This window comes from Rhinolophus sinicus, linkage group LG02 (assembly GCF_036562045.2).
Source record: "Rhinolophus sinicus isolate RSC01 linkage group LG02, ASM3656204v1, whole genome shotgun sequence".
Taxonomy (NCBI): domain Eukaryota; kingdom Metazoa; phylum Chordata; class Mammalia; order Chiroptera; family Rhinolophidae; genus Rhinolophus; species Rhinolophus sinicus.
This window is the reverse complement of record NC_133752.1, coordinates 175,751,715-175,778,858: the sequence shown is the minus strand read 5'-3', so window position 1 is coordinate 175,778,858 and position 27,144 is coordinate 175,751,715. Positions and strand designations below refer to the sequence as shown.

Sequence of the window (27,144 nt, the reverse complement as noted above, 5' to 3'; positions counted from 1 at the left end):
TGGTGTTGTCATTCTGACTTTAGATATGAAGAACTTGGGCCTTCAAAAGTTTAAATGAGTCTGCACATTTTAAAGTCACACATGTCATACCAGATAGGGGTATGATGCAAACATATCCCTTTGCTCTTAGCATAGTACTCTTTTTCACTGTACAGAATTTTCTTTCTGTTGAGGGAATACTCTTAGTCACTCCTCTGTTTTCAACTAGAACTTTATTCATTTTATTCCCAGGTAAATAATTTCTACTTTATTAAAATATGTGTTTATTTTATTCAAAAATCATTTTATCCCACCACATTTCTTATTTGAAAGTAGGATTAGTAGATATCCAAGCATGCAGTGAGAAATTTCTCCAGTCCTGATAGCAGTAGAAAAGAATTCTCAGAGTGAGAATCTTTTCAACTTTTCCAGGTATACTTGAAACACACAAAGAGACTAGTAATATATCTGCCAAAAGGTGAATTATTACATTTTGTTCAATATGTCAAAATCACTTTGATTTTCATAAAATAATATGACAGGGACAATTAATATCCACATTCTCCTTCACACTTCTCAGCCTCTCTTGCTGGCTGTAAAAGTTACGTGCACACCTATTCTTCTTCCCATGGTAGTGACCTTGAAAGGCACCTTGGAGATGATGGAGTCACAAGATGAAAGCAGAGGGCATATCCCTGACTCACATTGGTAGGGAGCTTTTCTGGAGAGCTACTGGACTCATAAGCAGTTTTTGTGTGAGCAAAAAATAAACTGCTATGTGCTTAGCCACTGAGATGTGGGGGTTTGTTTTTTAGTGAAATGTAATCTTTCTTACCCTGACTCATTTAGGTATTGAATCTGCAGTGCATAAGGATAATTTGAAGTAGCAAGACTATTAAAGGCTAGGACAAAAATCAGTCAATTTTGATTTCAGAGAGGGAGAGATAAAGAAACAATTGCTAAAAAAAAAATCCTATTTGTTAGGGGAAAAGTATTATTTGAAGAAAACTTACCAAGTAGTTGCTGCAGAGTCACAATATTCAATACATAGAAAAATAGCTTTTATCCCAACCCAGCCCAGCAAAGCATCATTTTTCTTTTTTATTATTCTATTTTCTATTATTTTATAATAGAAATATAACATAATAATAATTCCTATTATTCTAACAGTCAAATAAATCTCACCGACACTAACTGCATAGGCCACCGGCGGTTGTGAATATGGCAGAGGCAGCTGACAAAAATATGGTTTGCGGATTTTTGAGTTGGTAAAAATATTTAATCCTGCAGACTGGAAGAAAATTAATTATTAGAGCACATTGGCAATCTAATCTTGAAACTGGAATATTTTCTTACATTTGTATTACACTTGCACTATTGTTATACATATAGCTCATAGGATCATCGTGAAAATTCCCCACAATAGAGAAGAGAGCTATTTCATAAGTATGAAAATGGAGTCACAAAAAGTCCAGTTTATCCAGTTAGTGAATGGGAGTTGGGATTAGAACCCACTTCTTTTGATTCCTACTTCTGAATTTTGTCTGCTATACGCTGATGCCTCTTTAATTATCTTTTGTATCCAGGAAACTGAGTGTTTTAGCTTTGGCTGTTTTCTTCCCTTCCTTTCCCCTGCTCCAAACAAATATAACATATATACATATATAGCATATATATGTGTATGCATGCACACACACACACACACACACACACACACACACACCCCTTATAGCTTTATTGCAGAGGGTAATTTTTTGCTTCTTTTCTTTTGAAATTGTATGGTTGCATATTGGAGGTTTTTTCTTAGTCTTAGTAAACTTTGCTTTGTTTATGTTTTACTGGAAAATACAAGGTGTGATAAAAAAATATGGTGAATGTTTAAATTTAAAAATGTAATACAGAAAAAGACACATTGCCATTAATCCCCCCTCAAAATACTCCCCCTTGCTTTGAACATGTTTATCCCATCGTTCTTGCCACTTTCTGAAGCAGTTCTGGAAATCCTCTTTCGTGAGTGTCTTTAGTTGCACTGTTGTGACTGCCTTGATGTCCTGAATTGATTCAAAACATTTACCTTTCATGGTCATTTTGATGTTGGGGAAGAGCCAGAAGTTGCATGGTGCTGATCGGTGAATAAGGTGGATGAGGACTCACTGTAATGTTTTATTTGACAGAAATTGCTGTATATCAGAAGTGATATGTGACACGAAGCCTTTCCATTTTGTTCCCAGAGTATGGTGAATGCTGCTGCCGAGTGCCATTCAGTGGAAAAGTGGAGATCTTCAATAGTGGGAAGTGGTGAGTCAAACCTTAGTAACAGTGTGTGACAAGTTTCAACTTGTTCAGTAGTCAGTTGGGTGTGAGCTACGGTTGAGAGAAGGGGTATATAAACTGTGCTGTAAATCGTCCTCTATTCTGACAACACTCAGTGTCACACATAACTTCTGTTATATGGCGATTTCTGTCAAATAAAAACATATGGTGTGTCCTCATCCATCTCATTCACTGGATCTGGCACCGTGTGACTTCTGGCTCTTCCCCAAAGCCAAAATGACCATGAATGTTTTGAATCGATTCAGGACATCCAGGCAGCCACAACAGTACAACTAAAGACACTCACAAAAGAGGACTTCCAGAACTGCTTCAGAAAGTGGCAAGAACAATGATATAAGTGTGTTTGAAGTGAGGGGGAGTATTTTGAGGGGGACTAATGGCAATGTGTCTTTTTCTGTAACTTATTTTTTTTATTTAAACATTTACCATATTTTTTGATCACACCTGGATTCTATGCCTTTCCCTGAATAGCTATGCCCAACTCATCCCCTTCCTCTTTTCTTTCTCAGATTTTTAAAAAATTATATCGAACCTTTGCATCCAAAACACACATGCAGATGCCCACAGTAGGCTGATTCCTAGATCCCACCTGTTCCCAACTTCCTCATTCTTTGATAGTTGTCATAGTTAAATACTACTTGCTGTCCTATCTCAGAGGACATAGGAAACTGTGGGACTCTGAGCATAGTGGCCAGTGGTGGTAGTGGTATAGAATAGGAAGAAAGAAGTAAGAAATAAATGTTTAAAGGTGAAACAGTGAGCTAATCAACCTAGAGTCCTCTTTCCATCCTTCTACCAACAACTGATTTATGATTCTGGAGTCTCCAGAAGAGGAAGACTTAATTTGCCCTCAGCTAAGCTGCAGACCTCTATGGAGAGAATGACATATGTTTTTGTCAAGGTATAATGAGACTTTTTATTCCTTTTTGGTGTGATCAGATTTAGTCTCACAACCTAGATAAACTTTCCTTTCATAACTCTGCCTAGCTATAGTTAATCCTAAAGAAACATTTTAGGTAACATACTTAAAGCTCACTAACATCTCTGCTCCAAGTATTGTAAATCTTTTCTTCATGAAAAGGTTACTTTCAGTTTTCCTGAAATTTTACTGCACTAAAGGTGATGGCCTAAGTATTGTACTTTGTGTATTCAGTGTTTCAACATATATTTATTATGCAAGTAATTCATGTAATGGCTGCCAATGAAGTATTCCCCTTTCCAGGGGTGTCCGAGACCCTATGGAAAATGTTTTCCCTCACATATTACAATCTCTGCGAATCACTGAGAGGGAAACATGACAGTGGTAACTAGCTTTGGGGTCAACTTAATTAAGGTTGTGGGGCCTAAAAGTACACCACTTACTGTCTAAAGTGTCAGAGAAACTCATGATTGAATACCCGTATGTCCACAAAGTTCACTGTGCTCCGAGGTTTTAATATTTTCCTGTTAATCATAACTTTGTCTGGAAGTTAGGGTTGGGATCAGATTTTAAAACTTAGAAGTCCATTTATTCTCCATCTGAACAAAGACTTAGAAATCAATTTTGGGTATGTTTTTCGAAGAAGAATTACCTCAAAGATACTGTAAACATCATCATCATCCAGGATCTGCTTTGCTGTGTAAAGGATTCCATTGTGAGTTATGTCTTCTGCATTTATGCATTTTTCACCATCTTCATTCATGAAACCTCCAGGGACATTCTTTACTGGTAACAAATTATAGATCTGCAAAATTCAGAGAACAAAGGAAAAACTCTTTTGGTTTGATTTTTTTCTTTCATATTTTAAGTGTGATAATGTTCAATTTGGCCAGGATTTAAAAGATCCTGGTGTCATTTAATACTCCTATGTCAACGTTATAAAAAGCAACACAGAGAATCGTGGAGAGATATTAAAGATTATGGATCCTAATCCTTTTGTTGCACAAAATAAATGAATATATAGAGAAATCAAATTAATTGATCAGAGTCTCAGAATTCATTTTAATCGAGTAAGAATAAAACCCAAGTCAACCTTCTCCTTGTCCAAATGCCTACTTTTAAAAGGAAGTAGAAAATGTGAACAGTACAGAGAAATGTAACAAGAAAACAAAAGCCATTTATATTCTCATCACCCAGCAATAAACTCTGTAAATACTTGATTCATTTCCTTTCCCCATTTTATTTGATTAAGTTCTAGCAAAGTTTTTTATTCTTATTATTTTTTGCCTACTATTTTAGGACCAAACGTAACTTGAGAAAAAACTAGGTGCACTTTTTTTCTCTGGAATAAATAAATTCCAGTTCAGTTTTTGCCCACAACCTAGTGTAAAGCCATGTGCACAGCCATATAGTGTTCAGGCCATTAAACACACACGGGACTCCATGCTGACCTCCTAATTTGGCTACTGTCATTTCTTATCTGAGCTACTACAATAATCTGTTTCCATTTTTTCATGCTTATTCTCATACTCTCAGCAGCAAACAGGATCTTTTTTTAAAAATTAATTTCATGTGTACAAAACACTGTAATAGTTTATCATTTATACCCCTCACAAAGAGATAACCCCCTTCCCCCAATCTACTACCCTCTGACATCGCATACAGCCATTACATTTCCACTGTCTGTGTTCCTTATGCTGTATTCCACTTCTTGTGAATATATACATATATTCCTCTTAATATATATATATATATACATATAAAATTATAGTGGACATTCATTATTGTTCAGCTTCAGCTTCAGGTGTACAGCACAGTGACCAGGCATCTACACCATCCCTGAAGTGGTCTCCCTAATAAGACAAGTGTCCATCGGATACCCTACAAAATCTTTACAACATTATTGATTATAGTCCCCTAATTGACTTTCCTATCCCTGTGGCAATCTTGTGGTTACCAATTGTGCTTTCTAATCCCCTCACCTTCTCCCTTATTCCCACCCCCCGCCCATCTAGCAACCCTCAGTTTTTCCTCTATGTCTCTGAGACTGTTTCTGATTAGTTCATTCATTTATTTTATTCTTTAGATTCCACATATAAGTGAGATCATATGGTATTTGTCTTTCTCTGTCTGACTTATTTCACTTATAATGTTCTCTAGGTCCATCCATATCATTGCAAATGGTAAAATTTCATTCTTTTTTATGGCTGTGTAATACTCCATTGTATAAATGCACCACAGTTTCTTAATCCAGTCATCTACCAATGGGCATTTCCGTTGTTTCCACATCTTGGCTATTGTGTATAGTGCTGCAATAAACATAGGGGTGCATAAGTTTTTTTGAATTAGCATTTTGGAATTCTCTGGATAGATACCCAAAAGTGGAATTGCTGGGTCATAAAGTAGTTCCATTTTCAATTTTTTGAGACACGTCCATACTGTTTTCCATAGTGGCTGCACCAATCTGTAATCTCACCAACAGTGCACGAGGGTTCCCTTTCTCTACATCCTCGCTAGCACTTGCTGTTTGTTGATTTATTGATGATAGCCATTCTGACCAGAGTGAGGTGGCATCTCATTGTGGTTTTTATTTGCATTTCTTTAAGGATTAGTGAGGTTGAGCATTTTTTCATATGTCTGTTTGCCATCTGTATGTCCTCTTGAGAAAAATGTCTCTTCATATCTTCTGCCCATTTTTAAATTGGATTGTTTGTTATTTTGGTATTGAGTTGACTGAGTTTTTAAATATATTTTAGATATTAACCCCTTATCAGATGTATCATTGAAAAATATCTTCTCCCATTCAATAGGCTCCCTTTTTGTTTTATTAATGGTTTCCTTAGCTGTGAAAAAACTTTTTAGTTTGACGTAATCCTATACGTTTAGTTTTTCTCTTACTTCCCTTGCCCAAGGGGATATATAAGTAAAAATATTACTCCAGGTAATGTCTGTAAACTTTCTTCCTATATTTTCTTCTAGGAGTTTTATGGTTTCAGATCTTACATTTAAGTCTTTAATCCATTTTGAATTTATTCTTGTATATGGTATAAGGAGGTGGTCCAGCTTCATTTTTTTGCATGTGTCTGTCCAGGTTTCCCAGCACCATTTATTGAACAAACTGTCTTTACCTCAGTGTAAATTCTTGCTTCCATTGTCGTAGATTAATGACCATATAGGCATAGATTTATTTCTGGACTCTCTATTCTGTTCCATTGATCTATGTGTCTGTTTTTATGCCAATACCATGCTGTTTTGATTACTAAAGACTTGTAGTATAATTTGATGTCAGGTATCATTATACCTCCCACTCTGTTGTTATTTCTCAAGATTGCCAAGGCTATCCAGGGTCTTTATGGTTCCACATAAATTTTAGGGTTAAATGTTCTATTTCTGTGGAAAATGTCCTTGGTAGTTTGATAAGAATTGCATTGAATCTGTATATTGCTTTAGGCAGAATGGACATTTTAATGATATTAATTCTTCCGATCCATGAGCATGGTATATATTTCCATCTATTTGTATCTTCTTTAATTTCTTTCTTCAGTGTCTTATAATTGTCTGAGTACAGGTCTTCTACTTCTTCAGTTAAATTTATTCTTAGGTATTTTATAGTCTTAGAAGCAATTGTAAATGGGACTGCAAACAGGATCTTCTTAATAGATAAATCCAAATTGAAACTTTTCAGGGATTTGCTGTTGCATTTACTGCCAACTCCAAACTCTACTTCAAGTGGCATGATCTTCTTTACTTTCCATAGCCTCTACCATCCGCTTTTGGCACCACTATATATTAGGTCGTTACCTTTTCTTTTTTAGAACACTTCAGACTTATTCTGATCTCAGGACCTTTGAGCATGCTGCTTTCATTCATTGTAATGCCTACTCCTGCCCCTCTGTTATCTGACAATCTAAGAAGACACCCCTAATCATTGCATCAAAACTTATTGTGGTAATCATTTTGCAATACATACATATATCAAGTCATTATGCTGTACACTTTGGACTAATACAATGTTACATGTCAATTAGATCTCAATAAAACTGGAAAAAGAAAAGTAAAATAAATGTTCTTGAACCCTTTTTTTATCTCAACATTCTGCTTATTCCTTTCATTACACTGACCAAAATTTGAAATTCCTATATGTGTATGTGTTTTGTTGTTTATTTGTGTGTTTGTTTTAATACCTCACAAGACTATAGTCTACAATGGTCAAAGACCACATTTTTAATTGTTCACCATTAAAACTATCCCCAGAGTAGTCTCCATACTATAGTCAAGATGTACTGAATATTTATTAAATAAGTAAATGGACCATGAAGTCTGTAAACTATAGCACCTTTTTGAAAGTGCTTCATTATCAGAGATATATGTGAAAGACAAGTTTCAAAAGAAACTCTGTTTTGTCCATAGTTAAAATGAATGAGTAAATACCTGGGTTTTAGGGAAAGTTTAAAAATCTGACATTTCACATAATGGACAAACAGTTAACCAAGATCACTATTTGGAAGTGCTGAAAAGGTTGTGTGAAAAAGTTAGACAACCTGAACTTTTCACCAACAATTCATGGCTCTTGCATCACGACAATGCACCAGCTCACATGACACTGTCTGTGAAGGAGTTTTTAGCCAGTAAACAAATAAGTGTATTGGAACACCGTCCCTACTCACCTGACTGGCCCCCCATGACTTCTTTCTTTACCCGAAGATAAAGGAAATATTGAAAAGAAGACATTTTGATGACATCCAGGACATCAAGGGTAATACGATGACAGCTCTGATGGCCATTCCAGAAAAAGAGTTCCAAAATTGCTTTGAAAGGTGGACTAGGCAGTGGCCTCAGTGCATAGCTTCCCAAGGGGAGTACTTCAAAGGAGACGGTAGTGATATCCAGCAATGAGGTGTCTAGCACTTTTTCTAGGATGAATTTGTGAACTTAGTTGTCCGAATTTGTAGTTGCTTAATCTATCTTACCTGTGTTTTTGTATCCATAAAATTAAGACAGTAATACCTAACTTAAAGAATTATTATTCATTTATTTATTCATTGAAAATACGTTGAGCATCTGTTATACGTAAGGTACTGTGCTAGGCATAGGGAATATAGTGGTGAGCCATAATGCTCCCTCACTGAGAATATGTCATAACAGAGAATGCAATGAGGTAACATATGTAAAGCACCTTGTGCAATGTCTTTTGTAAGACTGAATTGAATTCCAACTCATATATAACTTACTATACTCATACATTATGCCTGACACTCTGAAGAACTTGTCCTTTGCAGTTATAACTTCCAACTTCCAAAAATGGTCTTAGCACATGTATGTGCATTTTCTAATACCCAAGACTGAAATGGGACTCACTGATTGAGATGAAAGCTCAGCGTCAGGCTTCATCAGCAGTACACTTTGGTCTACTGCACGCAGAGCACAGAGGGAGTGAGGAGTGGCTCTGACCTTCAGGCTGGTGTCTGAAGCTGGTAGGCTCTGGGCTGAGGAGAAGCTCAAATTTACCTATAAAGAGATATGATTATAACAGCAATTTTTCTAACTATTACAATCTCAAAACTCTCTTCTACCCCAGGCTAGGACTAGTCCTTTTTACACTTCCCTTCTCTTCATTCATTTTAGAGCAGGATTAAACGGTGAAACCGCCTGGGAGACTACCAGTTAACAATCTCTGGAATAAACTGGAAATGTAGTTCCAGTTAACTCAGGTTTCCCACTCCTTATATAATTGGTGTAATTAAATTGGTTTTGATCACTTTGAAATAGAATCCTGAATAGGAATGAGAACATACATGCTAACAAAGGTACATACATTTTGTAGCTGACCTGTCTTCATGTAGTGTTTTGTGATGTATTTTGCATGGTGCTGTGAAAAATCACACTTCACCTGAGACTAGTCAACCAAAGTCGCCCGTAGTTGGCAGTCTTACTAATCTGACATTCTAAAGCAATGTAGTGTTGTTTATTAGGATCAGAGGTTTACTGGGCCTTAAAAAAATTAAACATCTAATATGCATCCTAAGAGTTAATTGGTTGAGAAAATTCACTCTGATTAAAGAATAAGAACTACAAAATAATGGAAAATTGTGCATTTTCCCCCCCAGAGATTTGATTCTGCTTCGGCTGGTAGCAATCCATTGGTAAATGAATCTTATGTTTGTGTAAATATATCTTGAGTAGAATCTGAGTTTTATCTTATATTCAAAATATAAAATAAAATAATTTAGAATTTAGTTACTGTAGTAGCATTAGCTAAACTCCTACATTCTTGAAATAAAAGCTGATTTGGATCAAAATAAAATGCCAGTGTGTTTAGAAATAATATTCGACTTGGATTGCTATATTTAACTATGATAATCCTGTTATGCAGTCTACAAAATTGATATAACAGGTTAGAATCATGTATCATGAGACATATATGAGAAAATAATTGATTTTTCCTCAAGAGGCAGTAGTATTCATCTCTACAGTTAACTATATTATGAAAACACTGCTTATAAATAATTCTATTTTAAATATACCTGTTTTTATTTTTATAAAATTTAAGTTATTAAAATATGTTTGTTAATGACCACGTCAAGTGAGTTATTTGGAATTATAGTCAACTGAAAATACTGTTAACCGAGAAGTGGATATGTCTGAAAACATAGTGTTTTACTGATATGAGGACAAAAAAGAACTTTAAAGCATGTTTTGAGAGTCTGTTCCTATCTATATTAATCAATGTTATCTGTAATGAATAACTATATCCAGTTAAGAATGACAGGCAATATAACTGTTACATAGTAATTAATGTATATACTAACTCTGTTATTTTTAAAATAATAAAAGGTTACATGGATTTCAAATAGAAAGCAGTTTTTCTTTATCCCAACAAAGATTGAAAAAATATTTAAAGTATATTGGTTTGAAGGAACACATGTGTCAAACTCACCTCAATCTTTCCTCACGTTCTCAGCCCACTCTTTCCTGTGTTTGCTCGTGATTCTGTCAGATGTCTCACTTCTAGGAGCTTTAACTTTTAATTTTTAACTAGCTCTCTTCTAAATTTTTGCAGTAAGTAAAAAATAGTCAACTCTCTTCTAAATACTCTATCTATAGATATTCTTCTAAATGCCTCATCTATAATTACTTATTTTTTCATAGTTTATTTCCATGTCTGATTAACGCTATGTCAAAAATATTTGACATAAAGTGATTGAGTATAATGTCCATGGACTTTTGCTTCTAAGTTTTATGGTGTTACACAGGAGCTTTCACATGTTTTGCACAGAGAGACACCACTGCTAGAATGAGTAACATGTGTTGAAAACTGTAGCCTAATATGGCCATTCTAAGGTTTAACAAACAACTAACTGTCCATGATTAGCAATAAGAGCATTCAAGCTCAAAGCAGGAATTTCTTCTAAGTTCATGTGAAACACATAGAATATCCAAATAGAACAGAAACTATGTTCTTGGATACCTATTCAGGTTTAACAGCATTCTTTAGTAAGATGGAATTGAAAACATATATCAGAAACCATTGTGTGTTTTCTTTGGTCATTGTACATTAAAAAAATGTATAATCTGAATATAGTTCTCATTGCAGAAATGTTCACTTGCTATAAAAGCATACTGTTTTAATCTCCATAAAAACAATGTGAAAGAGTCTTAAGTATATTTTAAAAAATATACCTGAAGTTGGTGGATCCTATCTGATTGTTAATACTATGATTACAGCACCAAATTCTGTTGGGAAAAGCTTATTCATAGTGCAGTAGGCTTCTCATTGCAGCTATGTATTCTTTGGAAATATAAGAAGATCCCATTTTCAACTATGTTTTATTTTTATGTTAGAGTCATTAGCAGAGTGCTCAGGCTATGTTTCTCAAAATGGGGTATATACATATACCCCTTTTCTGTATTATCAAACTGCTTAAACTCACAATAAGTTATGGTTTCTGTAGTAGTGTATAAAGGTATGTTGGGGAGGTATGATGGCATAAAATTAATACATCCTTATGAAGCATCATTTTTAATTGAAAAATTTGGGAACAGAACATTTTAAAATTAAAACTATTAAAAGTTTATAATGGAATAACTTCTAAATTTCACATGGTAAAACAAGATAAAACAAGAAACATTCAAAAAATTATGCTTACGGCAATCTGCTTGGACTACTCCAATAGACCTCTCAGGGTATAACATCACTGTCTCTAGAGGCCCTTAGGAGGAAAATTTTAGGAGCACTGTATGGCAGTCTTTTAATGTACATAATTTTATTTTCCACACTTCAAAAAGGGAAATGGATAAAAGGACTGGTCTTAAACAAAACACCCACCTTATTGGCAAAACAGTTTTCAATCTCTAGTTTCTGAGTATCTGCAACAATTTCTCCATTAGGTAAAATAGTATAAATAAGCAACTGGGCAATTGGAGCAATGTCTGATTCCACTCGAAAGGAGAAGGAAAATATCCCTTTCACTGGAGAATAAAGAAAGTTCAAGACAATAGGTTAGGAAGAAGGAAGAGTTCTCAATTTTATAAAGAAGAGGTTCTCAAATAATTTAACCTACTCACATTTGGAGCATACTGAAGTAAGAAAAAACATGCATTTATACCATTGTACATGTAGTAGTGTTGAATAAATATGTGCTAAACTAATGACATTTCGCTTAAAGATGAAGGTTAAGTTGCTCATTTCCTCTGCCTAAGTAGCAAAAACAAAAAACAAACAAACAAACAAAACAACAACAACAAACCAAACTAAAACAAAAAAAACATTTAGTGCATGTATCAATTTTTAAATTTAAAAAAGATTTATTAAGAAAGAAGTCAAGAGAGAAAAGTTTCTAGACATCTTTAATCATCTCTACCTATGATCCAAAGCAGCACAATTCTTGTCATATGCATGAGGACAATTCAAAGAATGCAACACAGTTTCTATCTTCAGACCATTTACAATAGAGCAGAGATACAGGTACAAATAATCACACACAGAACAAGCTGTGCCTCTGAGTTTTATAAAATAATTCTGTGTATTTATTTTAGTGGTTGCTTTCTGTGTGAATTGCATGCTGCTTACATAATGTGCTCACTTAATTTTCTCATAAATGTCTTAAGTTTGATCTTTGTAGCACATAAAATTCTTTAAAAACTATAGCCTTCCTATATCTATAAAAGATTTGAGGGAAGCTTGTGGTGAAAATACATGAAAACAGCAGGATGAAAATAAGATGGAAACAACAATGCTGAAACCATATGAGGGTGGATTTCTGGAGCAGGGTTAAACATAGGCAGGTATTAATTTTATTAACAAAATGATTAGATACTAGAGTACTTAAATTTAGCAATGAATTTTCTAGACGTCAAAGACACGGAAAAACAACCATTTATATAGTTATCATCAAATAAAATGAAGTATATTTTTTCTTAAGTAGAGAGATACTTCCTTCTCCCAACTCCACCTCTTTAGGTACTCAATTCATATATGATTTAAACTCTATTACAATAATTAATTTTTAAGAATTTGCTTTATGAAGCAGTTTTCGTTTTGATATGCTATTAGCACAACCTTAATATCACATGTAAATATTTGTAGGATATAGCTAAAGCAGTATTATGAGGAAAATGTATAGCACCAACACCTATATTAGAAAAGAAAAAAGGTCTCAATCAATGACCTCAGTTTCCACATGAAGAAACTGAGAAGACTATATTATATGCAAAGTAAGCAAAAGGAATAAATGATAGAAGTCAGTGAATATCATGACATAAATATAGAAAAACAGAGAAAAATCAATTCAACCAAAAACCAGATGTTTGTGAAAATCAATACAACTGATAAACCTCTAACAAGATTGACCAAGACATAATGATAGAAGACACAAGTTATCAATATCTTGACCCAAAGAGGTATTATCACTATAGATATTACAGCTGTTAAAAAAAGTGTAAGGGAGGGGCTGGCCCAGTGGCTCAGGCGGTTAGAGCTCCATGCTCCTAACTCCGAAGGCTGCCAGTTTGATTCCTACATGGGCCAGTGGGCTCTCAACCACAAGGTTGCCAGTTCGATTCCATGAGTCCTGCAAGGGATGGTGGGCAGCGCCCCCTGCAACTAATACTGAACACGGCGGCACCTTGAGCTGAGCTGCCTCGGCTCAGTTGGCTGGAGCACGGGCTCTCAATCACAAGGTTGCCAGTTCAATTCCTTGAGTCCCGCAAGGGATGGTGGGCAGCGCTCCCTGCAACTAAGATTGAACACGGCACCTTGAGCTGAGCTGCCGCTGAGCTGCCCCCCAGCTGCCCCCCTAATGGCTCAGTTGGTTGGAGCACATCCTTTCAACCACAAGGTTGCCAGTTCGATTCCTCGAGTCCTGCAAGGGATGGTGGGCTGTGCCTCCTGCAACTAGAAATGGCAACTGGACCTGGAGCTGAGCTGCGCCCTCCACAACTAAGATTGAAAGGACAACAACTTGACTTGGAAAAAAGGCCTGGAAGTACACACTGTTCCCCAATAAAGTCCTGTTCCCCTTCCCCAATAAAATCTAAAAAAAAAAAAAAAAATGTGTAAGGGAATATTATAGACTGTTTTAGGTCAATAAAGTAGACAATTTAGAGAAGTAGACAAAGTCATTGAATGCTACACACTATTAAATCTCACCCAAGAAGGAATAGCTAACTTAAATTGCACTTTATCTATTAAAGAACATGAATTTGTCGATAAAATCTTCTGACAGAGAAAATTTTGTGCCCAGAGGGATGCATTGATAAATTATACCAAATATTTAAGGGGAAAAAACCCCAAGTCTAAATAAATTCTTCTAGAAAATTGAAGAGGGAGGAATACTTTCCAATTCATTCCATTAGATCAGCTTTAACCTGATACCAAAACCATGGCAAAAATTACAAAATTTCAATAAGTTGAATCCAACAATATATAAAAAGGTACTACATCATGACCAAAATTTTTATTCCGGGAATGCAAGATTAGTTTAATATTAAAAATCAGTCAATGTAATTCACTATGTTAACAGACTACAAAAGAAAACAAGATCATCTTAATAGAAACAAAATAAGGCTGTTAAAAAGAATAAGCTAAAACAACGCAGGAAGAAAAATAACCCCAAAGAAGAAATGGGTAGAAATGTACTTTAGGAATGAACAAAGATTTTATTGTATTATTAGTCATAATTTAATCTAGATGTCTGAAGACAGGAACCTGGGACAAGATTTATGATTTAGAATTGATGGAACATTTTTCAGTAAATAAGATTCTGTTTTAGAGGGATATTTAAAAGCATAAAGAAAGTTTTTTGAGGTATTGGTAATTTAATAAAAAGCTGCCTATTGAACATTATTAAATAAATTGACTATTTTGAAAAGAATTCATGGAAAAATGACTTGAAATCTACCAATTTTGTTACCTGGAAATGGATCTTATTGTAACAAATACCTAAAAAACATGGTGTTTGGAAAGTGATGTTAGAATTGGGTAATGGAAAAAGACTGGAACAGTTTTGAGGTACATTGGGTGAAAAGACTTTTGTTGCTTTAAACAGACAATTAGAAATCTGTGCTAGGGAAGACTCAAAGTGAGAAGCAAGGTAGAGAAAACATACATCATCTTGGAGAATACCTAACTTGTCATAAACAGACTGATGGTAGAAATATGGACATTAAAAGCACTGACAGTGAGGGCTCAGAAGGAAATTAGGAACATGCTATTGGAAACTGGAGCAAAGGGAATTCTTGCTATTAATGGTGGAAATCTTAATTTAGTCTTACAGTTATACAAAAAGTAAATTTTGTAAACAGTAAACTTGGATATATACCTGAGGAACTTTCCAAACAAGGTGTTAAACATTCAACCTGAGGGTTTTTTCTTTTCTTTTTCTGCTTATTGTAAAATGCAAGCGGTAAGGAAAAAATTGTTAATCTTAAAGGAACCGAGACTTGATAATTTGGGAAATTCTCAGCTTATTTAGATTGCAAAAGACACTAAAGTTAAGACATTCACTGTCAGGAAATTGAGCTCTAGAGAAAAAGCCATTGTGATGGATAGTTTTTTGCTAATATCTTAGAAAAATAAAAAGATCAGAGTGTTCAGTCACATAAAAGCTCTTTGAAGAAATTAAGCGTATAACTCATAGATCCTCTCCGCTATCTCAGCAATAACTGAAAGGGGAGATAAAATTCTTCAAGGAAAATCTGTGAAGAAGCTTCTTGTTTAATGGAGTGAGTCAATGTGACACATGGGAGACTCACAAGATTTTTGGCAAATTTATATCAGCAGAAATGTTGCCAGCTTGGACAAAAAGGGACAGAGAGAGTATAAAATGAAAAAAATGACATTAGACTTATATTCTACAGGTAGGAAACAAGTTGATAAAACCACTTAGTTGCAAACACATGCTATCCCTTCATGAAAAAGAAAAAATGATTCTGAAAGTGGAGCCTTGAGCCCAGATGGCAGAAACATGAACTAAAGAGGATTTTTCGCAGGTCTTGAAACCTAGTGCTGTTTGTACAGCTGGATTTCAAAAATGTGTCTTCAGGGCTGCTGACTCTGTTTCTCCTAGAATGGATTATACCCAGGGCCTCACCAACACCTAATTTAGATGATTGAGATGATGATATTTGGGACTTTCGAGTTGATGAGATTTTAAAGTTGAGTTAATGCTATAATGTATTGAGGTTTTTAGGGAATGTTGGCATGAGGTGAATATATTTTGCATGTCGGATGGATGTGAATCTTTGGGGTCAAAGGGCAGTTTGTGGTAGGCAGAATAATATTGCCCCTCAAAAAAAAAAAAATCCATGTCATCATCTCAAAAACTTGTGTAAATGTTACTTTATATAGCAAAAGGACTTTGAAGATGTGATTAAGTCAAGGACACTGAGATGGGAAGATTATATTGGGTTATCCAAGTGGGCCCAATGCAATCACAATGATTTTTAAAAGAAAAAGGCAGGAATGCAAGAGAGAAATTTGAAGATGGTGTGCTGATGACATTGAAGAGAGAAGAAGGGGCAACAAATTAAGGAATGCAGGAGGTCTTTAGAAGCTGGAAAAGGCAAGGCAAAAGATAATCACCTAGAGTTCCAGAAAGAATGTAGTCCTGCTGACACCTTGATATTAGCCCAGTGAGACTTCTGACCTATAGCACTGTAAAATAAATTTGCATGGTTTTAAGGCAGAAAGTGTGTGGTAGTCTATTACACAAGCAATAGGAAACTAATACAAAAACATATGGAGTACAATTTTTCTTTGGTGAGTTTTCTGCATTTTCCAACTATTTTCTGTCGTTTTAAAACAATTATAAAATGAATATGTTTTACTTCAGGAATAAAATTTCAAATATAGAAATGCTATAAAAAGAAGAAAAAAAATACTAACTGGACTAAAATAAACCGAGTATGGCATACTTTTGTATCAGCTTTCTGATCTTTGGTTGATGGAAGAAGGTTGTTGACCACTTACTCTTCTGTAAAAATAACTCATTCTTGCTAAAATGTTCAGGATTTGACACTATAAGAGAAAAAATAGGAAATCCTGAAAGTACTTACTATCTCCTTGTTCAATGGACAACACATGGATTCCTGATTGGGAGATGCTTCCTCTTGCTTTAATCTGAAGATAGAGGGAAATGTACTTTTATTGTTTTAAACGGTATATATTAAACTTACTGAAACATATTTATTATATATAAATAAATAATTATTTCACTATTCCAGTCCAGAAGTTAATTTTGATCACTAAATTTTTCTTCTAATATTTCCTATATGTATAGTTACACATTTAAAATAACAAGCATATACTTTTATAAGGTTTTTGTATTTTAATATTTACTTGCTATCATGAGTATTAATATTCAAATTTACATATTTAAAAAATCTTTTAACATCTATCATATGCAAAGCAACCTATAATGAAGGAAGGTATAAAATATATGTACTTGTATTCTCTATTGTCTCTATTTTAAAAAATGAAATGTATTGACACTCTCTATGTGCCAAACACTGAACTAAATAACTTAGTTTTAGGGTTTTATTTAATTTGCACAGTAACCTCATGGAGTAGTTATAAATACCATCTCCAGTATTCAGGTGGGATGACTGACATTTCTCTTTACCGATAGGATTAGGTAAATTACCCAAGGTCACAAAAGTAGGAAGCAATGAAGCTAAAATTCTAACTTATTGTCGATTTTTAAAATTTTTCATAGAATTTTAAAGAATGTTATTTATAGTTAATTTTCCTATACAGAATTTCCTACACATAACATTTTTTCTTTTAAAAGTGACTTACTAAGTAGTTACCAGCTTTGAATATTTTTAATTTGGGGGCATAAATAGGTATATTGGTCTCAAAAATATCATACCAATTTATAATATGCCTGAGAATGTACATTTTTCCTTCAATTATACCAGTTATAAACTTTGTAAATTATTTAGAACCTTTATAAGTATAAAATGCTGCTGCTTTATTGTTTTAATTTTCACTTCTCCAATTAATGTCAAAATTGAATATTGTTCCAGAGGATTGTTTAACATTTTTATTTCCTGTCATATAAGTTCTTGATTCTTATTTTTTGCTTACTTATCTACTGAAAGCAACTTCTTTTCAAGTGTAAAAACAAATATATCTATATTGATGTCTTATAAAGAACATCACTTAGATAGGAATCCAATCTTTTGGGAGTCTACACAATTAGAAAGAGCTGCAGTTGCTTTTATTCTCACCACATAATAGAAGGTTAACTCTTTTTCATCCTTCAGTATCTCTCCATTCAGGATGTAGTGTGCCCGGATTTCTTGGGTTTTCCCACAGGCTATGGTACCGGCAATAAGTTCAAGGTGAACATAACTCTTGCTGAGAGAGAAAACATGCTTTGCAGTGTGATATGCTTCTGTATTATGAAATTCTTGAAGCCACCAGTTATCATAACACAGGACATTCTCTTTGTAAATGACCTAATGGAAGGAATAAAGGTCTTAAATAGTCTATTTGTTATTAATATATATCATGTATATCTTAGTCACTATGTAATTTACTGAAGATTTTATATGAACCATACTTACTTGGTTCCATTATAGGCTGCTTTCCCAAATAAAGCATATCCTATGACTTTCCCTTAAGTTTATTTTAGGTTATGCTATACTGATTTAGTAGATATTATTCACGCACAATCAAGATCAATTACTTTTTCTTAATACCTTTATGACTATCTATTGCATAAGATCATTTGAATATTCAACACAAAACGAAAATAGTGGTATACCAAAGACACCATAACATGTAATAACATGTAAAAAAACCTAACATGTAATAAGATTATACAAATATTGAATTTTTCAAGGGAATATCAAGATGATATAATAAATATCTCCTGAAATTAGATTTTGTTGTAAACATAGTCAATCTAAAGTAAGTTTTCTGACAGAGAATTGTTTGTTTCTTATAGTTTGTCTCCACATTGCTTAATTTCTATTTTATTGTATCACCTTTTCTTTTATCCCTAGAGCTCGTATGCTTCCCATATATCCTTAAATTATATGGCTCCAATGATCTCCCTTTCTAGTTCCAGACGCCCCTTTCTGCTTACCGAAATTGTAAGCATAGAAGATGTGAAGTTGGTTGTATCGATAAAAATGTTTGCCAAACCACGTTCATTAGTAATAAAGCTGGACTGGTATGCCGTTGGACCCACATTGACAAGTAGAGTTTTATTGGGGATTGGCTGATCCTTCTCATCAACTAGAAGAACCTAGAAATATGAAAGAGAAAGCTAGTTTCAAGTATAGTGTTCACCCTTGACCTCTTGGCCACTGTCATTTACTGAAGATCTTAGAATCTGAAAATAAGATTTGCTTTCTTAGGCTCTATAAACTATTTTTCTTTTTGATATTTCAATTTAGATAACTCATGAACATGCAATTGAGAATATCCAAAAGCGGACACTTGATGTTACCTTCCCAAATTTTCTTTACGTCCAGTGTTCTTTATCTTGGTATATGGTGCTTCTGTCCATCCAATAATTTATGCAGGAATACTGAGGGCTTTTATTTTTATTGTTGTTGTCACTTTCTCTTTCACTTCCTATATCTAACCCATTTCCAAGTGCTATCTTTTCCCTTATAAAACACTTTATTGCTATTTACTTCTCTCCAAATCCATTGCTGCTGTTCCAGTTAAAACCACAGTATTCTTTCCCTTCTGGTTTCCAATAGCTTTCTGTTTAATCTTATGCAGTCCACCCTCTTGCTGCCTCACCCTTGTTTCAAACCATTTTCTACACAGGCTGAGCTAAACTGATCGTGTTACTCTCCTTAAAACCCTTCAGTAATTTCTCAATCCAGCATTCTGAACATATACTAAAGGGTCCTTTAAGATCTATTTTAGCTTAATTACAACTAGTCAATGCACTTATGTTTTCTGTCTTAGCCAGTCACATTGGCTACCTCTTGGTTCTTTGCTCTTGGACAGAGCCTGAGATATTCTCCCATCTTTTTAAAATTTCTGGCCAAGTCATATTCATCTTTCAGTTTTCTTATGTTCAGTTTTCTTATGTTCTTCCCCTGACCTGAAATGACCTTGCCCAATCATATCTATATATTGATTAATGTCTTGCCAATTTGATATGAAATACTGGAATAACTGAAGATAATATAAAATTCATAATATGCCACTAAAATAAGGAAACTGGCTAAATACTGTCATTTCGAAGATTAGTTACTACAAAAGAAAATTTAAAATGTCCAGAAATCTTGCATCTCTTTTATGAAAGAAAATTGATAGTTTACTAAGTTGAATATTAATCCTAAAATTTAACATTATTATTGCCAATGTTGAGCCTTGAAACTGAAAAAATTTAAAAAAAACTATCAATAATGAAAAAACTCAATCATTTAGATGAAAGAGTATCTCTATAGAAAGAGTATTTCTATAGAAAATACTACAAAATCATTGTTTATAAAGAGGCAATCAAAGAGTATGCAGCAAAACTACTCAGAAAAAATTTACTGTAGAGGTGTCTTAGGAAGTTAATTTAAAAATATATACTTTATTTTTCTGGATTTTGTGATTACCTTTGCTTTCCAAATTTGCAAATTGCTATAATTTATTTCCTTACTGTAAATAAATAGTCATTTTTTATAATAAATTTTGATTTTAAAATTCATTTTCTTAAAAGCCACATCCTTCAAATTATGATGTATTGAAAATATATTTTACCTGCCCAAAGAAAGGGAGCCCACGTCTATAATGTGAATCCACTTTTGTAAATTTAAGTTTGCTTAAGGTATTTGTGATTTCACATGATCCATGCCCAGTTAATTCCAACCCTGAAAAAGAAATGAGGGCAGTTTTATGATTCAACTCACCTCCTACCTCCATCCCAGCTTTACTCCATCATAATAAATTACCATCCATATTTTCTTTTCTTGTTCTTTCCAGGATTTCTCACACTTAGAAAATTCAAGCAATTTGACTTTAGCTTCACCTTCATATAAAAATTTATTGGCATCCATAATTCTCCAGTTCCTCTGGTTTCACAGGTATCCTACTTGTTCCACCTATGTTCTTAAGTTTTCCTCATCTGCTCTGTGATCTTGCTCTGTCTTTGTTTCTGTCTCTCTCACATCACTGCTCTGCCCCCACAACTTTCTGTATACAACATAATTCTTCACAGTGGCCTAAAAATATCCTTAAATTTCTGTCACAAACAACTTCTCCAGCAAGACCCTTCTTTTCACTGAGTGGCCTATCCAAAGTATAACCAAACTGATGCTTTTCCATTCAATGAAATGTAATCTGTATGTTATCTTCCACATCTAAAGCACCACTCTATCAAAGTGTAAAAGATCCCTTATTTGCTTCCAACATAGTAATCTCATCTCAGACTTCAACACAATGAACTCTCAAAAGTACTTCATACATAACTAGTGTGATGGAAACTCTTCCAGTGGCTTCTAAGAAATTGTACTTTTTAATTTTCCCTCTATCCCTCTGACTCCTAATTTGATTATCCTGACTTATTTGATACTATCAACTATACAGTAGTCCCCTCTAATCTATTGGGAATATGTTCCAAGACCCTCAGTGGGTGCCTGCAACCACAGATTGTACCCAAAGCTATATACCCTATGTTTTTCCCTATGCATACGTACTTACGATAAAGTTTAATTTATAACTATGCATGAAATTTAAAACTTATGAATTGTTTATTTCTGGAATTTTCCATTTAATATTTTTGGACTGTGGTTGACCGTGGGTAACTGAAACCACAGAAAGGGAAACCACAGATAAGGGGAGACTGTAGTTATTTCTGTCCTTGGGCTGCTCCTTTTATGCCTCTAGCCTCAATTTAGCAGTGCTAAATGAATTCACTTTCAGAACAATTGCATTTACTCTTAGAAGGATATGGACACATGGGAATGGTTTCAGATTTACATTTCTGGTCCTGATTTTGCTCTGGCTTTCTTTTTAAATTATCTGTGGAATTAGTCAGCTTCCATTTTGATATTCCAAATTATAATTAATCATCTTGGACACATTCTCATCACTATGATTCATTCTCATCTACTCCTTATTTTGGTTTATGGCATTTCTGTTTTCCATTTCCCAAATTTGTAATCTTTGTAATCATCTTTGAATAATATTCTGGTATATGAGATTTTTCATCTAACCTGTCCTCTTCTTTTCTGTTAGAATTATATTTTTAAAAAGATCAATTTATTTAGGTCATTCTTCTCAAGTATATATATCTAAAGATAATCAATGCTTTTCATAATAAAGTCTGACATCGTCAGTATGTGATTTACTCTGCTTTTCTACACACCTTAGCACCAACCCTACATTTTCAGATTCTTCTGAGACCAAATACATTCGTTTTATGCTTATCATGCTATCTGACTCCATCACTATCTTTCAAAATAATATTCATTATATGCAAACCAGTTCAAATGCTACTTTATAAAACTTTCTTTGGCTTTGTCTTAGAATTAATTATTTTTCTTCAGACTCATTTAGCCCTTAGATTCTATATTTCTTGTGGTAATTTTATTATGGTTATACATACATACATACATACATATAAACATATACGTGTATATAATTTCTTTTTAGATTTTTAATTCCTTGAGGGCAGGGATCATGTCATTTTCATAGTCCCCAGAAACAATAAAGTGTTTACATGAATGGAATTTTGATCAATGTTTAATAAATTAATAAATTGATGAATTGTTGATATTTAAAAATAATACCAACCTGTTCCCTCCTCTTTGACCTTGGCTTCCACTTTTATTGTCATGTCGTACCCTTGTTGTCTCAGCTGAAATAATTTAGTCTTTACAAGTTGTGTGAAACAGCCTTTATCATCTGCCTGAAGAGAAAGGAAGAGAATGCCTGGGTTTCTGATTTGCTATCCAAAAAGTCAGTCATCAACCTATGAAAATTTTCCATTAGCTATAGAAATAAATTTTACAAATGTTCTGGCCAGTTTTTAGGTGCTTACCTTTTCCCAAGTCCCCAAAATGGCATGAAATGTCTTCATTAATCATTGAATTACTCTTGCCACGCTCTGCCTTCTCCCCTCTCTTCTGAAAGCTTATCACATTTCTGCCATAATACACTTCATGGAGTGTCCAAAGGTGCCACAGTATTTTGTAATTCTATTTTTTTGCATACGTTGATCCTCAAATAATAGCATTCTTTCTCCTATTCTTATCTTGGCCAATAGTTACTGCTCTTCTCAACTCAACTCAGACATAACATTTTCTAAGAAGTCTCCATAACGACCTCCACCTAAATATTGACTAAGGATTGTATTTTCTTCTCAGACATTAATAAAAACACATATATCCTCTGAATAGATGAATTATTATACTATAGTCAATGATGGGGATACATCCTGAGAAATATGTCATTAGGTATATGCGAATGAAATAGAGTGAGTGCCCTCACATAACCCTAGCTAGTACAGCTTACTACACATCTAGGCCACGTGGTGTAGCCTGTTGCTCCTGGGCTATAGGCCTGTATAGCATGTTACTGTACAAAACAACATGAGAGTAAATCAAGTGCAAGAGAAACTGATACAATCAAGAGACACAGTAAACATGAGATACATGAGGCTGCTGCTGGTGTGACAAAGCACATTGTTTTACAATGGCTTTTTTTTTTTTTGTAAATAGAAAGAGTATACTCTAAAATAACAATTAAAAAGTATAGTATAGAAAATGCATAAACCAGCATAAACCAGTCATTTATTATCAAGTATTATGTACTGTACATATTGTATGTGCTATACTTTTATATGAGTGGCAGAGCAGTGGGTTTTTTAAAACCTGTAGCACCACAAACATGAGTAATGCATTGCACTATGGTATTACAGAGAGAAGTGGACCAGGTTTGTCATTGAATGAAACATCGTTATGCAATGCATGACTGTAATCAGATTTCCAAACTAAATATTGGTAACCATGTTTTAATAAAGATTTATTTTTATTTTTGTACTTACATAAAAATATTTATTGCATAATAAAATTTAATCATATTTAATTTACTTATATATAGAGGTCATGATTCATTTGAAAATAAAAATTAATCTTAGTCTTTCTAATACATTAAAGATTTTGGCAGCTAGATTTCTCTCATGTTTACTCTGCTTGTCAGTGTTTATCTTGACATTCATCATCATAGTCATCACCCTACCCTTTCATTTAATAGTTATCTGCAGTTTAGATAACTTTCTTTTCCATACCTTTACGGTGCCTGCTCACACTGCCACATCCTGGACTTTTATGTACCCTTTCTTTGAAATCAGTAATTTATACATTTTATGTTTTAATACAACATATTCTACTTTCTGCTGTTTCCCTTAGTTATTCTTATTACACTTCTTTGATGTAATTGAGGTCTCTGGTCCATTGTTTCTCTAAATCTCCCTCTCCTCAAGCTGATGCTGGTTTCATATTCTTCCATATGCAATTTAGATTCCATAGTATGCCACTTGATTCTACCACTAGCCAAATTCTTAACATTTATCACATTCTTATTCTATTATCTGTTTGATAAAAGCCAACTTTGGATATTTCCACATCCTTTATGCCCTTATACCTGGCATGTTGATTGCTGTTGGAAGGGAATTACAAAACTAGCCAAATAAATATCACTGTAACTCCATGAGTCCAACCCTCAAGTGGGATCTTAATGTTGCCAGGCAAACATACAATGTTTCCCTTATTCCACAATTTTCCAAGGTGACTATTGACTATTTCAAACACCACTCTCTATTGTATTGTATTCATAATACAGTATTCTATTGCATTCTCTATTGTATTGTAATTCAGGAGAGAACAAGATCTGGTGTTAGTGTCCTGGGGAGAGTGGTTTCCATATACCTGTTGACTAAATTCTTCACAGATACTTTGTGAATGTGTTCCATGACAGGTGGAATGGTATCGTGAATATTTTCTGCATACATTAATTGTCACCAGACCAGGGACAGGTTTTCCATATGTGTATCTATAACAATAAAACAGTCATACAAAAAAATATTTAATATAAATAACTCAGATGTTTTTCTCATGATTTGATCCATATATACCCATCTTATTCATCTACAATAATTGTATCTCCTCCTCCCATAGCATTTGACTTTAGAAACATTTATTCTGAAACTGTTTTAATTATCTAAGTAAGTACAGGTCTATAACTCTAAAAGAAAATACTTACTGAATCTTTTTGAAACACCTCCAAATGGAAAATTAACAATACAGTTTTTCTCAGATCTTTTCTTCCTCTTGGTTGAGGTTTTATCATAAGCTTGTCTTATTTCCTTCTTTCTCTGCTTGTCAGACTATCTAGGTTATGATTCCAGCTTTAACAACACCTCTTAAATCATTTAGGAAAAAAAATAAGGCTACGTAGAGAGTGTATTTCTAAGTCCTCCCTAATTCATATGCATTTTAAGAGGATAAATGAGAAGTTAGATGGGAAAGCATTAGCTATAAAACAAAAATGTTATAAAAGAATAGTGTCATAATGACTTAGTCTGCTTCTACCAAATCTGATGGAAGGATATGATGAGTATCAGCTGAATGTTTGTGTTGAAATCCCACCCCACACAAAGAGGACAGTATTAGGGTATGAGGCCTTTGGGAGGCACTTAAATCATAATGATGGAGTCTTCATGAATGAGATTAGTGTCTTTACAAAGAAGGCTCCAGAGAGATTCCTTGCCATTTCCACCATGTGAAGACATGGTGAGAAGGCACCAGCGATGAACCACTAGAAGTTGATCATACTGGCACCTTGATCTTGGATTTCCCAGACTCTAGGAGTAAATTTCTGTTGTTTATAAGTTACTGAGCCTGTGGTATTTTGGTATAGCTGCCAGAATGGACTAAGGCACAATGTGAAGCAGAATTTAGTTTATTGCTTCTCAAAGCATGCTTTATGGGCCATCTACAACATGACCTGAGCTATGCACTGAGATTCAGAATCTTGAATCTCTCTTCAGATTTATGATTAGAATCTCTAGAGGTGGGGCCAAGGAATCTACATTTTAACTAAGCACCTCCACATATTCTGATATACACTTAAGTTTGAAACCTATTGCTTTAGCTCAAACTGCAAGGAAGGTGAGATTAGCCCTCAGTGTCCCCAAACTTCGCTTTTTATATAATTTCCCCTCAAAATTTCTACAAATGCTGGTAAAGTAATAAATCATTTACTAAATTTCAATCACTTTGTTGAATCTTATCTTTAAATCTGAATCCAAAGGTGTTCCCTCTGATGGAAAAATTTGAAGCATTAAAGGTAGCGAGAAAGATGAAAACATGTATCTCATGCTGTTTTCAAAAGTAAGAGGTAATGTCCTCTCCTTGGTGCATGCAGGGGATGCTCTACTGCACTACTAAAAGGCAATCAGGGAGAAAAGAAGTATGACATGAATTTTGAATTCTAAATTATATACCCAGCATTTACTTAGCTTCTTCTAACTTTCCATAGTTTAAGAAACTCAGAGCAATAGACAAATGGGGATAATAGGACACAGAATAACACAGAAGTTATGAGCATTAGCTCCAGAGTTGAATGGCCTGAGTTCAGTTTAACACAGCATCTGGGATACAATAAACGCTTCATGAAGTTAGATTTTTTTTTAAAATTTCAGAGGCAATATAGAATATTGATGGTTAGAGTCTGGAGCCAGACTGCTGGATTTAAATTTCAGTCTGCTATTTACTGTCTGTAGAAGCTTGAGCAAGTTTTTTGTTTTGTTTTGTTTTGTTTTTTTAATCCTGTGTTTTAGTTTCCGCCTTTGTCAATTGAGGATAAGTATCCGTATCTCACAGGGTTGGTGTAAGAAAAAAATCTTAATAAGTACAAGGCACTTAAGTCATTGTCTGGCACATTTTCAGTGTTCAGCCAATGATTTTATTAGTAGTAAAAGTGTCGTATGCTACCGTCCCTGCTCCCTAGTCAAGGTTCAGGCAAGTAGGACAGAGAGTCATTCCTTCTTTAATTAAAATATTTCAAAGTCCAGTAACAGTTATTTGCAATACAAATAGAGTAGAAGAATGGAAATGAGATGAAAAAATATAACTCACATGCCACACACAGATACCACAAACGCTTCATCTAGAAAACCAATAGTCTTGGGCATTTTCAATTGGACCTCAAATTTGGGCAAAACTGTTGTCAATAGAAGAGAAAAAGAGGTGAGAGTGGGCAGGAGATCTTACAAGTATTAGTAATGAGTCTATTACAGAACCTTTTAAAAGATAATCATATGAAATGTTTTCAATTACAATATGGAGCAGTAGGCACACTACTGAAAAGAAGATGCCATTCACAACCATGAGCAGTTCATACCATGTTAACTTGGTGAAGCTGGTACTGTATTTCCTAGACTCTCCTT

The 27,144-nt window shown here is 34.2% G+C and overlaps 1 protein-coding gene and 1 long non-coding RNA gene across 3 annotated transcripts in view; one reads left to right on the top strand and one right to left on the bottom strand.

Moving 5' to 3' along the window:
- Positions 1-27,144, bottom strand: part of LOC109435556 (pregnancy zone protein) — a 46,610-nt gene that overhangs the window by 13,364 nt on the left and 6,102 nt on the right. For both annotated transcript variants that reach the window (XM_019713504.2, XM_019713505.2), the window contains exons 7-17: positions 26,834-26,918; positions 24,623-24,746; positions 22,488-22,602; positions 20,454-20,563; positions 18,826-18,987; positions 17,963-18,193; positions 16,787-16,850; positions 11,559-11,701; positions 8,591-8,740; positions 3,885-4,037; positions 1,165-1,270 (exon numbers count right to left, since the gene is read on the bottom strand). In XM_019713504.2, coding sequence (XP_019569063.2) covers positions 1,165-1,270; positions 3,885-4,037; positions 8,591-8,740; positions 11,559-11,701; positions 16,787-16,850; positions 17,963-18,193; positions 18,826-18,987; positions 20,454-20,563; positions 22,488-22,602; positions 24,623-24,746; positions 26,834-26,918 — 1,443 coding nt within the window. The remainder of the gene's footprint in view (positions 1-1,164; positions 1,271-3,884; positions 4,038-8,590; positions 8,741-11,558; positions 11,702-16,786; positions 16,851-17,962; positions 18,194-18,825; positions 18,988-20,453; positions 20,564-22,487; positions 22,603-24,622; positions 24,747-26,833; positions 26,919-27,144) is intronic.
- LOC141570142 (uncharacterized) overlaps positions 2,178-27,144 on the top strand; it is a 45,931-nt gene continuing 20,964 nt past the window's right edge. Inside the window, exon 1 of the long non-coding RNA XR_012494050.1 lies at positions 2,178-2,277. This is a non-coding gene — a long non-coding RNA (uncharacterized LOC141570142). The remainder of the gene's footprint in view (positions 2,278-27,144) is intronic.